General features: G+C 38.3%; 1 protein-coding gene across 2 annotated transcripts in view; it reads left to right on the top strand.

Annotated features, from left to right (window-relative positions):
* Nucleotides 1-11,320, top strand: part of LOC137184226 (uncharacterized) — a 63,292-nt gene extending 51,972 nt beyond the window's left edge. The window contains exons 8-14 of one of the 2 annotated variants that reach the window (XM_067591692.1): nucleotides 2,042-2,665; nucleotides 3,400-4,140; nucleotides 5,184-6,948; nucleotides 7,593-7,769; nucleotides 8,711-8,887; nucleotides 9,912-9,958; nucleotides 10,227-11,320. In XM_067591692.1, coding sequence (XP_067447793.1) covers nucleotides 2,042-2,665; nucleotides 3,400-4,140; nucleotides 5,184-6,948; nucleotides 7,593-7,769; nucleotides 8,711-8,887; nucleotides 9,912-9,958; nucleotides 10,227-10,753 — 4,058 coding nt within the window. In that variant the 3' untranslated portion in view covers nucleotides 10,754-11,320. The remainder of the gene's footprint in view (nucleotides 1-2,041; nucleotides 2,666-3,399; nucleotides 4,141-5,183; nucleotides 6,949-7,592; nucleotides 7,770-8,710; nucleotides 8,888-9,911; nucleotides 9,959-10,226) is intronic. The other variant, XM_067591693.1, reaches the window with a different exon arrangement.
* Nucleotides 11,321-12,230: the final 910 nt, after the last annotated feature.

Below are 12,230 nucleotides of genomic sequence, written 5' to 3'. Positions count from 1 at the left end.
TTCTGGAACACAGCCATGGAAGTGGATATGGTGGAGGAGGGTCGCAAATGACAGCAACAGAGAAAGAAACAGATTTAAAGTGTGACGGCTAAGTCATGATTGGCAGTTACAGATCGTGAAGGAATTTGATTTGATGACTAGAGTGACGCCCCTAATCAGCTGATGCAAAGGCGGGAAAAACAGGGAGAGAGAGAGAGGAGTGGGAATGAATGAATGGTTAAAGATAGTCTTCCTGCCTGAACTTACGCGAAGCTCCATTTCAGTCAGGAGAGACTCAGTTTTTTTATAAGGTAATGATATTTACTGAACATGCATGCTAGATGGAAGTGAGAGTCTTTGGCGATGAGACCCCATCGTGAATGTCATCATATGTGAAAGGGGGGAGGTGAAGGCGTGATTAGAATGAGATAAAGAAGAGAGTGTGTTAGTGATCACTAGAGAGTAGTGGGTGCTGTGAGGTCCCGAAGACCTCTTCTTTTTTTTGGCACATAAGGAGGAAGAGAGAGGTTAGCCCGAGAGCAGTGTGAAATGACCCATAGAGGGAAGGATGATCGTTCATGACGTCTTTGAACCGTGTCTTTTCTCCTGTCTGAAAGGGGCCTGGCTGGTGCGCCAGGGGCAGACTGACCAGGGATGAGTGTCTTTGCAATTGCTGCAAATGTGGATAAAATGGAAGTTGGGTAAAGAACAAACATTTTCATTGAAATGATTGCAAATGGGCATGCTATTGAAATGATGCACCTGTCGGCCTCGGGTGTCAGTGACGCGCTGACTGCGGCGAGGCTGACAAGCCGGCGAAGATGCAGGGGGAGGAGGCTGAAACGGCACGGAGGGGCAGAGGAAAGCGGTATGGCCTGGAACACCATTTGAGGGCCTCCGGAAACCATGAACAAGAATTCTGTGACCAGGATGGCCCAGTTCAGGCAAATGTTAGATTGGGCAATGTAGAATGCAACTTTTCTTGAGAATGCTTTGTGATATAGATAGAAGATGTTCCTCCCGTAATTTAGATTAAGGTCATTGATTAGAGCCAGTTATGAGTCAAATTCTTGTCTTCTCTCGGGGTAGACAGAGCAGATTATGTCCCAGTAAATGCCGAAAGCTACAAGAAACTGCCTGATAGATAGGTCTCAGGTTGAGACAGGGGTCTGCTGATTTAAGTACGGCAGTAATGTAATCGTCCGTGGCAATAGATTTATCGCACTCGGGGGAAGGCAGGATTAGGCTCACCAGATTAATATCTTTGCCTTTTAGGATTTTTGACCTTAACCGAGAAACATAAACTGCTTGTGGAATATAATTCCTACCAAGGGATGGGTCAGGGACGGCTGAGGCCAGCGTGTGCTGAGCAGCTTCAGGCTGGGAGGATGTAGAGGGCAGGCTGAGTGAGGAGGCTGGCTGCAGCATAGAAGCCTACGTTGCAGTGATGGTCACTGAAGATGATGCGGCGAAACAGGGAGCGAGAGAGAGAGGAGTGGGAATGTCTTCCTGCCTGAATTTACACTAAGCTCCATAAGTGACATATCTAGCTTTACAAAACAGTCTGTGATTATAGAATATAAAAAACATAATATATATATATATATATAATAATAACTAAAATAACACTGATATAACAATCAGGTAATCACTACCTGCGTTAACATGAGCTGTAGTGTATATGTATACATATATATATATATATGTATGTATGTATGTGTGTGTGTGTATATATATATATATATATATATATATATATATATATATATATATATATATACACACATATACACTACAGCTCATGTTAACGCAGGCAGTGAGTACCTGATTGTTATATCAGTGTTATTTTAATAAGATTGAAGAAATCAGAGATAAACAGAAAAACGATTATTTACATTATGATTTTTCAGAATCTTGTCACCCAAATGTTCTTATTAATATAATAAAGGATATATATATTTTTTGTTTGTTTTATTTTATCTTTACCCAAGAATGCAAAATTACTGCCATTACTATCTTCTTGAAGTCTCTGAATAATTTTCTCAATATTTTCTCACTTTAGAGAAAGATGCCAAACACAAACTCGCAGCTCACCTGAAGAAGAAAATCCTCAGTCAGTATAAAGTGGAACAAGGTCAACATGAGACTGACTCACAACTGTACGAGAAGAAAGATGAAGATAAACTGGTACAGACCAAATACGAAGCAATAATGAATGATTCAAAAAACAAAGAGCGAACAGTGCTAACAAGGGGAGTGGCTGGCATTGGAAAAACATTTCAAACAAGGCTGTTCATGGTTGACTGGGCAAACGAGAAATCCAACAAAAACATAGATCTGATAGTCCCAATCGATTTCAGTAAGCTGAATTTAAAAAGAGATGAAGTTCAAAGCATGGAAGAATTACTCCATTTCCTCACCAGCATCGAACAACCAGTACTTTGTTACTATGATGAATGTGAAATAGTCTTTGTCCTTGATGGCTTGGAAGAATGTAAACTTCCTCTTGACTTTGACAAGAACGAGGACCTGTCTGATATGAAAGAACGAGCCTCGATGGATGTGCTGCTAACAAACCTCATCAAGGGGAATTTGCTTCCCTCTGCTCGTCTCTGGATCATCTCTCAACCTTCAGGAGTCGACAAGATTCCTATGAAATATATTCACAAAGTGACAGAATGTCAAGGTATGAAACTGTGACAATAATATATTTTCATGGCTCATACTCTTTGATCGCTAACATTTTGTCATCTGTATCGTCATTGTTTTGGTAAGACTGGGAAATATGAAATTAAATAAATATTAGAAATGCTGGTATACATGACAAATTGTAATATTATTTCAAACATTTTATAAACTTAATTGAGATTAATTTCATTAGAAACCAAGAGTGAAAATTTTTTTTAAACATTGGTTACTTCAAAATCTTAAATTGGTATTAATTTGTTGTACTGTAAACAAATTTTGGCCTACTAAAACAATCACTTTTATGTAGGGCTGCAAACGATTATTTGGATTATTGATCATCTTTTGCTGAATATTCTCGATAAATCGATTTGTCATTTGGAATATAAAATTTCTGAAAATGGTGAAAATGTTGTTGTCACTATTTTCCAAAGCCCAATGTGCAAACTCAAATGTTTTGTTTTGTCTTGACCAACAGTCCAAAACCAAAATATATTCAGTTTATTGTCATAGAGAACTAAAGAAACCACAAAATATTCACATGAAACAAGAGAATTCATTTTTTTTTCTTAAAAATCACTTGAAACAATTAATTGATTATCAGAATAGTTGGGAATTAATTTTCTGTCGATCGGCTATTAGATTCATTGACTAATAATTGTTAAAGATAATTGATTCATGCTGCATTTATCCTTCATCATCAATAATGTGCTTCACTTTGTTTTGGTTATTCAGAGACCTTGAAGCGGCGACAACAGCTGGTATCAAACCTGAAGAAAAGTTATCAAGAAAAGACTCAAGTGAAAGACATGAATCATCCTGACCAGGAAAACATAGAACACATCATAAAAGAAGACAGAAGAGGAAAAGTCAAAGATGAAGAGAAAAATGGACAGAGTGTGAAATCAGTGACACAAGTGAATTCAATATCTGAAATCTTCAAATGTAAAAAAGATCAAAAAGTTAGAACCGTGCTGACCATTGGAGAAGCTGATATTGGAAAATCCCTCCATGCAGAGAAATTCACACAAGAGTGGGCTAAAAATGACAATAAGTCTTCATTTTTCACTTTGTTGATTGATTCAACAAAGCCAAGTAGTGGCCAAGCCAAAGATGATCTAGAGGTTATATTTCCTCTCAGATTCTCAGAGCTAAATTCGATAAAAGAGAAAAGAGTCAGTTTGTTTGGACTGCTAAATCATTTCTTCAAGGAAACCAAAGAATCTGTAATCTCTAACTATGCAAATTTCAAAGTTCTGTTTGTTCTGGATGGTTTGGACGCCTGTGAACTTCCTCTTGACTTTGACAACAATGACACCTTGATGGATATCAGAGAGCCAGCCTCAGTGGATGTGCTACTGACAAACCTCATCAGAGGAAACCTGTTTCCTTCTGCTCACCTCTGGATAACCTCCCGACCTTCAGGTGCTGAAAAGGTGCCTGATGAATTTGTTGACATGAAGACACAAATACGAGGTAAGCTTATAAAAGTAGATGAAGGCTGTCAGTGCTTCATAAATAAGTGTGCAATCACAGTCAAAGCAAACAGTGGCCAAGAAATATCCAAAAATGCTCAAAACAGTCATCAAATGAGAAACGAAACTTTATTTGTGAAGCTTCTAATAATTCAGACTCTGTAAGTGTTGATTTAAATCTCAACCAGCTGTAGCCATTCCTTTGTTTGTCCAACCCCTTTAACATCTATGATATAAAAAACTCCAATTCATGCGTGATACAAGTCCCAAGTCACGTTTGACGTATTGACTTTGAATTTCAAATCCTAAAAAGAAAGGAAAGGGTGGAGGAAAAAATCAGCAGCAGCAAGATAAATCCTGCCATAGAGTGCAGACACTGGTAGTGGTGGCTGGTGGCTTCTGCTGAGACTGATGAGAAACTTCTTCCGGTGAGGAAGCAGGCTGCCTTCTCTCTCTCAGACAGACAGAGAGAGACAGTGGTAAATGATGTGGATATTTCCCTTTATTTTAACAGTATGTAGCAACACATTGAGGATAACAGGGCATACCTGCCAACACTCACAATTTAACCCTTTGTCTGGCTGTGCTCCTGATTGGTAATTACTCCCATTAATCCCCCAATTTAATAGTTTTTCCTTTTCATTATTACAACCTGTTTCTGGCACTGTGCAGCATGCGTGTGCAGCTGCTCTCTGTGCAAGCTGTATTTCCTGTCCTCTGTGCAGATGTGATTCACTGCCCACAGGTAGAAAGAAATGTAACTAACTACTTATTTACTGGCAGTCTCAAACCTGGTAGCATGACACTCTATACCTATAAATGACCTATAATCTACATCTGACTAAAACTACTTCATTTAACTACTACACTTAAACCATAATTTAAATATAGTGTACCCAACAAAACAAATACAACAACAACCACTTAATCCTTGGCGCTGTGGTTAAGATTGAATTAACTGCACTATGATTGAGCCCCAAACATTTAATCACAACTATTGGCTAATTTCTGTCTACAATAACCTTTAAAAATGTTTTCTTACAGTGAAACCTAACATCAAAAGTCAACGGGAACTCAAATCTCAGCTGAAGGAGCGATTTAATCTTGTGTCAGAGGGGATTGATAGGCAGAAAACATCAGCCCTACTGAATGAGATCTACACAGATCTCTACATCGTAGAGGGCGAGAGGGGAGACGTCAATCTACAGCATGAATCCAGAGAGGTTCAAGAGGCAAAGTTTAAACCAGTGACAGAAGAAACATTAATTAAATGTTGTGACATCTTCAATCCTGCACCTGGAGAAAAGAAACCCATCAGAACTGTGCTAACAATTGGATTGGCAGGCATTGGAAAAACATTTGCCTCAATGAAGTACATGCTGGACTGGGCTGAGGGTACTGCCAACGAAAACATATATTATACATTTCCATTTCCTCTTCGGGAGCTGAATTTGAGAAAAGAGAACGAACATAGTTTAGAGGATCTCATTCATCAGTTCTTCCCAGCTATGGAGACATCAGAAATAATCGACTATAACAAGTACCAAATTCTGATCGTCCTGGATGGCCTTGATGAATGTCGTCTTGATCTTGACTTCTCCAAAAGCAAGGATTGGACAGATGTGAGAAAGCCGACATCAGTGAATGTTCTGCTGACAAACCTCATCCAAGGAAACCTTCTTCCCAAAGCTCAAATCTGGATCACCTCCCGACCTGCTGCATCCAACTGTATCCCTGCTGATAAAGTTGATCGGGTTACAGAAGTGCGAGGATTCAATGATGAGCAGAAGGAGGAGTACTTCAGGAAGCGATTCAGTGATAAGGATCTGGCTGAAAAGATCCTCTCACATGTGAAGAAATCAAGGAGCATTTATATCATGTGTCACATCCCCGTCTTCTGTTGGATCACTGCAAAAGTTCTGGAGGACTTTGTGAGCCGAAACCAAGAAGAGGGGATGCCCAAGACTCTGACTGACATGTACATACACTTTCTTCTGTTGCAATGCAGACAGGCTAATGTGAAGTATGGTGGAGATGAGACAGATTCATGCTGGAATACAAGGAACAAGGAAACAGTCCTATCTTTGGGGAAACTGGCTTTCGAAGAGCTAGAGAAAGGAAACCTTCTCTTCACTGAAGAACACCTAACAGAGTGTGAGATTGACATCACAGAAACTGCAGTCTTCTCAGGATTATTCACTCAAATCAAACAAGAAGGCTGTGGGCTGTACCAACAGAAATTGTTCTGCTTTGTACACTTAAGCATTCAAGAGTTCCTGGCAGCTTTTTATGTCTTTCACACATTCAGTAACACAGGTGAAAATCTGCTTATCAAACCAGATCAACCAAACCAATCAGACCTCTACAAGACAGCAGTGGATAAGGCCTTAGATAGCAAAAATGGAGACTGGGATCTGTTTCTCCGCTTCCTGCTTGGACTTTCGCTTGAGACTAATCAGAATCTACTGAAAGAACTGCAGCAAAAGACAGGAAATAACGACAAGACCAACAACGAAGTAATTAAGTACATCAAAGAGAAGATTGAGGCAGTGTTCAGTGACAAAAACCTCAATCTTTTTCACTGTCTGAATGAGCTGAATGACCACTCTCTTGTGGAAGAAGTCAAGAAGTACCTGAGCTCAGAAACACAGGCATTTGAAAAGTTTTCTGCCTCCCAGTGGTCAGCTCTGACGTACGTGCTGCTGACATCAGATGAGAACCTTGATGTGTTTGATCTAAAAAAGTACCTGAAATCAGAGAAAGTTCTTCTAGGAATGTTGCCGGTGGTCAAAGTCTCAAAAATTACTTTGTGAGTACTTTTAAAAATAATTTCAATTACAATTTTGTTATGTTGCTATATGCAACACTCAAAGTAAATCTTTACTTCAAAACTGATGTTTACTATTTTTCTTATGGCCCAAATTGGTCTAACGATGGGCTGGCATTTATAATAAGTCACATTTGGGCAAATGAAGCAGGTAAAATCTGCTTTATTTAGTCCTCTTGTGTGTCTGTCCATGTGGGCTAGGTGGGCTACAAGTAGGCTTCATGTTTTATCAGTACAAATGGTAAAATGTACCAAACTTTTCTGAGCCTTTTTTAGGCCCTACAGTAGGTTTTAAGCTGTGCTATCATAAATCTATTGAGCCCTCTAACCTTGACCTAACATACAGTTAAATGCCTTTGAGTCCTACCTTTGCCCAAAGCAAAGAGGAGATACTCAGTTGCTTAACCAGAACAGTACATTGTATCTGCTCAAAAACTGTGCCATATTAGCCAAATTATTAAACAAAGTTGGCCAGCACAACAGCAGCTTCCTATCTTGGGTGTTCCTGAATTAACAATATCGGGAATAAATGAGGGATCACAAGTTTGTAGCACCACTAGTGTCACATTTTGACTTTGCTGTAGCCGATGTTTCTGGTAGGATTGTAATTACAAATATTTTCACAGACTGAGTTGGTGTGAGCTCTCTGAGGAATCCTGCAAAGGTCTGTCATCCTCAGTCCTCAGCTCCGCGTCCTCCAACCTCACAAAGCTGGATCTGAGTGACAATGATCTGCTGGATTCAGGTGTACAACTACTTGCTGATGGTCTAGAGAGTGTGCAATGTAAACTAGAGATTCTCAAGTAAGTGTACATTACATTTGCTATGCATTTTATGGTTTTTAAGGAGTGACAGAAAACCCACACAATATCAGTATCAGGGATGGGAGAATGCTGTTTAGATTGAAGTTATCCCAAAGTGCAAAAAAGCCCATTGAGCAATGCAGCAAAAGCTAGTAAATTTGTATCTTTAGAGCACAGAATAAAGACTCAGAGTAAGTAAAGTGAGTGCCCTTCTAAAGACTTTGCACATGCATTTTCCGGTTTCCCTTTGGCTCTCAATAAAACACTGTGATATATTTTTTGTTGAATAATGAAAACCTCACCAGCAACAAGTACCAAAATAAAATAATAAAACCTTTGATGTGATATTATGAATTGATTTTCTATGTGAACGAACAAGTCATGTATGTTGTAGAAATTATAGCCATATAGCGAGGTTAAAGGCCCATATAGCTACAATATTTAGGTGCTTGTAAATGGGCCCATTGAAAACAAAACAAACTTTTTTTTTCTTTTAACATAAATTGCTGCTATAAAAGGTTAATTAACACAGTTCAACAAAGTATAACAATTCATCATCAAACTTCTATTTTAGACGTTTATGGCTGCTGAAAATAAATGTTTGATTGTCTGACAAATGTCCAATGAAAGGACACTTAGTGGACTCATCCTCCCACATTGTGGAGTACTTGGTATCATCCATTATTTCATGTATCAGGACACACACCTCGGCACTTACTCCACATTAGTGCCGGGTCACACATTTGACTCCAGCTGTCTGGCAAATGCAGTGACAGATTTGAAGCAACATGTTTCTCAAAATTTATAAACAATATTTGTCAACAATGTCAGTGTTGTGTATGTGATAATTTTCACAATTATCTCTTAACTTAAGGTGTGTGTGTGTGTGTGTGTGTGTGTGTGTGTGTGTGTGTGTGTGTGTGTGTGTGTGCGGTCTGCAGGCTGGTGGGTTGTCAGGTGACAGAAAAAGGCTGCTCTTTCCTGGTCTCAGCTCTCAAGTCCAACACAGCCTCCCACCTGAAACACCTCGATCTAAGATACAATCATCCTGGAGACAAAGGGGTGATGATACTCTCTGCTATAGCTGAGGATCCAAAGATGAAGCTGAAGACACTCCGGTATGTTAAGACGTCAGGATAAGTGTTTATAAGTCTAAAGTACATACAGTACAACTGCTTCTCCCGGAGTGGGTTATACTGAGACTACCTATGCACTAAGGCAAAATCTTGTGACTCATCAAGTTCAGTTCAGTCCAAAGTTTTATAGTCAGTGTTTTTGTAGTTCGTAATAAGCTAAGCTAAGCAGTTGCATCATCGTTCATGCAGACGTGATGTTTAACATTGAATCTGACTGTATTCAGTTCAGTAGTACGTTCCATCTGTTGCTAGTCCAAGCTGTCACATTCAGTTCAGTACAAAATTAGCCTAAACAAGCACTGCAGATAAGGTTAATAGCTCAGCAGCCTAATTTTTTGAATAGGAAGTAATGCATAGATGCTACTGATTTGTTCAATGACAGTGGTGCGTACAACCACAGGATCCAGCTGCTTTTGGAAAATAAACAACTCTAATATGCAAGCTAGCTGCCCTTCAAAGCACAGTGTCCTCTGTTCATTTTAAACTTTTAGTCATGTAAAATTGGGTGTGCTCCTGCTTGCCAGTCAAACATTTTGTTTTGTTAAAATATTGCTTTTTTGATACATATCAATACTGAAAATTTTAAATGGTACCAACATTCATTTTTTGCTGTATTCATTCTATATCAAATGCACTTTCCTAGTCCTTGTATTTGACATTGAACTACTTACACGAACACACACACACGCATACATCTCTCCCAAACACTCGAGCTGCCCTGCTTCCTCTCACTCACTGGCTGCTAAAGATGGCAACAGTTTCAAAGCCTTTGCAACCTGTATTGCTCTAAAGTATAAAAACAGTAGGTAATTACATATTTATATATGAGGTCTTATATTATGGTTGACCCCCAAGACAGTTTGTAAGGTAGCAGTTGTGAAGGTGACTCATGATTGAACCACCTCCCCCTACTCAGCCAGGTACTAGAAATAACAGCAAATATCAAGACTTTTCAAAGTATTGTATTGAAGTTGGAAATTTCTGTTTCTTCCTTCATTTTGTACAGTTTGGACCATGGTGGAGAACGTCGGTTAAAGCCAGGGCTGAAGAAGTGTAAGTCTTTTTATGATCTCAAATATTTTATCACTTCAGTATAGACACCAAGCTGATATCTGATCATTTTGAAATGAGGGTCAGATGATGTGCTTTTGTCTAATAATGTATACACTGTACATTGTTGGTCATTTAATTTAGACATATGACGTATCTTGATTTTTTTTTGGTATTTGAAAACAATTTAAACAAGTCAATGTGTTTAGTCTTTTGACTGCACAAAAAACATGAAACACGCTGAATTATGTGTTCTTTGTTTTTCTATCAGATTTTGAAGCTCTGAGGTTTGATGAAAACACAGCAAGCAGAAGGCTTGTTCTGTCTGAAGGGAACAGAGGAGTAAAAACTAAGGAGAATGTGAAGGAGAAGGTGTCACGACCTGAAAACAAGGACAGGTTCAAGAGGAGTCAGGTGTTGTGTGAGGAGGGTTTGAAAGGCTTCTGCTACTGGGAGGTGGAGTGGAGAGGGACGGTCGGCATCGCAGTGGCATATAAAGAAGTGAGTAGAACATGGGACAGCAGTGGTGGCCTAGGATGCAATAAGAAGTCCTGGAGTCTGCTCTGCTCAAAGACTGGATACAAGGCCATGCATGGGAAGGTTTCTAAATGTATTAAAGAGCGTCCTTGCCAAAAAATAGCAGCACTTCTGGATTGGGAAGGTGGCACTCTGACTTATTACAGTGTCACATCTGGAAAGCTGAGCGTCATACACACCTTCCGTGCCAAATTCACACAACCCCTCTACCCAGGCTTCTGGTTTGAGAAGGGCTCTGTGACTTTGTGTGAGATCAACTGAATCTCTCTGCAATGGGAAAAAGTGTAATGTAGTGATCACTTGATGCTCCACTTGACAACCTAGCAAAAGCATGCCTGCATCATTTCAATACAATAATATGAAACATTCCAAAGTCATGATCTTTTACTTTCCCTGTGACTGTAAGTCAATATATTAACTAGAGCCTGACCTATATATAGGTCAGTCAATATTATCGGCCGATATTGGCCTATCACAGATATATGTTGTCCGACATGTGCCAATATTTTTTTTAAAGTTCTATAGGCAGCATTTTATGTATATTTCATCCATTTTCTTAGTTCAAATTTAATACATGCATATGTTTTTTTTTGTTCTATGCGTTTTTTTTATTCATTGTTCTTTATAATAAATTCCCAGTGCACTGATGTGTGCTCATGTATATATTCTGTAAGATTATCGGCCAATATATCGTTATGGAATTTTTTACTCCCTAATATTGGCATTGGCATCAGCCCAAAAAATCAGTATCGGTTGGGCTAGGATATTAACATTGCAGATCATATTTGGTTGCCCTTATCAAATTATATATACGTAGATTAAATTGTTGTAAAACTGTGATATTTTACCTGTTCCTCAGACATCTCACAGCATGTTGTCAAAGTTTCTTTGCATGCAAAACGTTAACACCTTTTCTTTTTTTAATCACAAATATGTTTTCTTTTCATGTATATGGTGTTCACAAAATTAAAACCATTTTGATACTTCAGAGGACAACTATTTAAACCGACTTCTCTGTGGCTAGTTGTTTCTGTGAACTTATTAAGCTGCTGTATTATTCTTACTTTATAAATGTGCCTAAATCAATGAAAGTAGAGCAGAAGTTAAACATATTGCAGAGATATGAGCATAAAGACAGGAGCAAAAGTACAGCTTTTGTTCAGCTTTACTCCTGTCTCTTGGAATAGTTTTGTTTTACTCAAGTTTCAAATCAGTTTCTTCTACAATATATTTCATGTTAGAATGTTTAAACGTGTTGGACTGTAATAAAAATGGAAAGTGTCATAGAAAAAAAAAATCTGTATGCAAACCGTATGTGAAAGTCATAATATGTTGCCACAGTTGTTTAAATCTAATGTAGGACATGGATGCTGGGGGGATTTAATTTTGTAATATTTATGTGCCTGTAAGACTGTAAAATCTACTTAAAACTGAAATAGTAAAAAACTAATAAGATTCTGAAGTGTAAAGATATGGAAAGGTTGTTGGTTTCTGTCATTTATGTTATCTCTGAAAAATGCTGTGATGGAAAAAACTTGTTTTAACCTTTACTGACCTGTATGTGTGTATATATGTATAACTGTATACAGTCTTTTCCATTGTAAATATAGATTTTTTTCTTTCTTCTGTCAGTGCTACTATTACTACAGTTTTTTTATTATTATACCTTGTTCTATTTTGACACTTATTTTAATTTTTATTCTAGTCTACTTAGATTTCTTTCGTTTTATTTAAATGT

Source organism: Thunnus thynnus, chromosome 6 (assembly GCF_963924715.1).
Source record: "Thunnus thynnus chromosome 6, fThuThy2.1, whole genome shotgun sequence".
NCBI lineage: Eukaryota > Metazoa > Chordata > Actinopteri > Scombriformes > Scombridae > Thunnus > Thunnus thynnus.
This window is presented reverse-complemented; position numbering and strand designations above follow the sequence as displayed.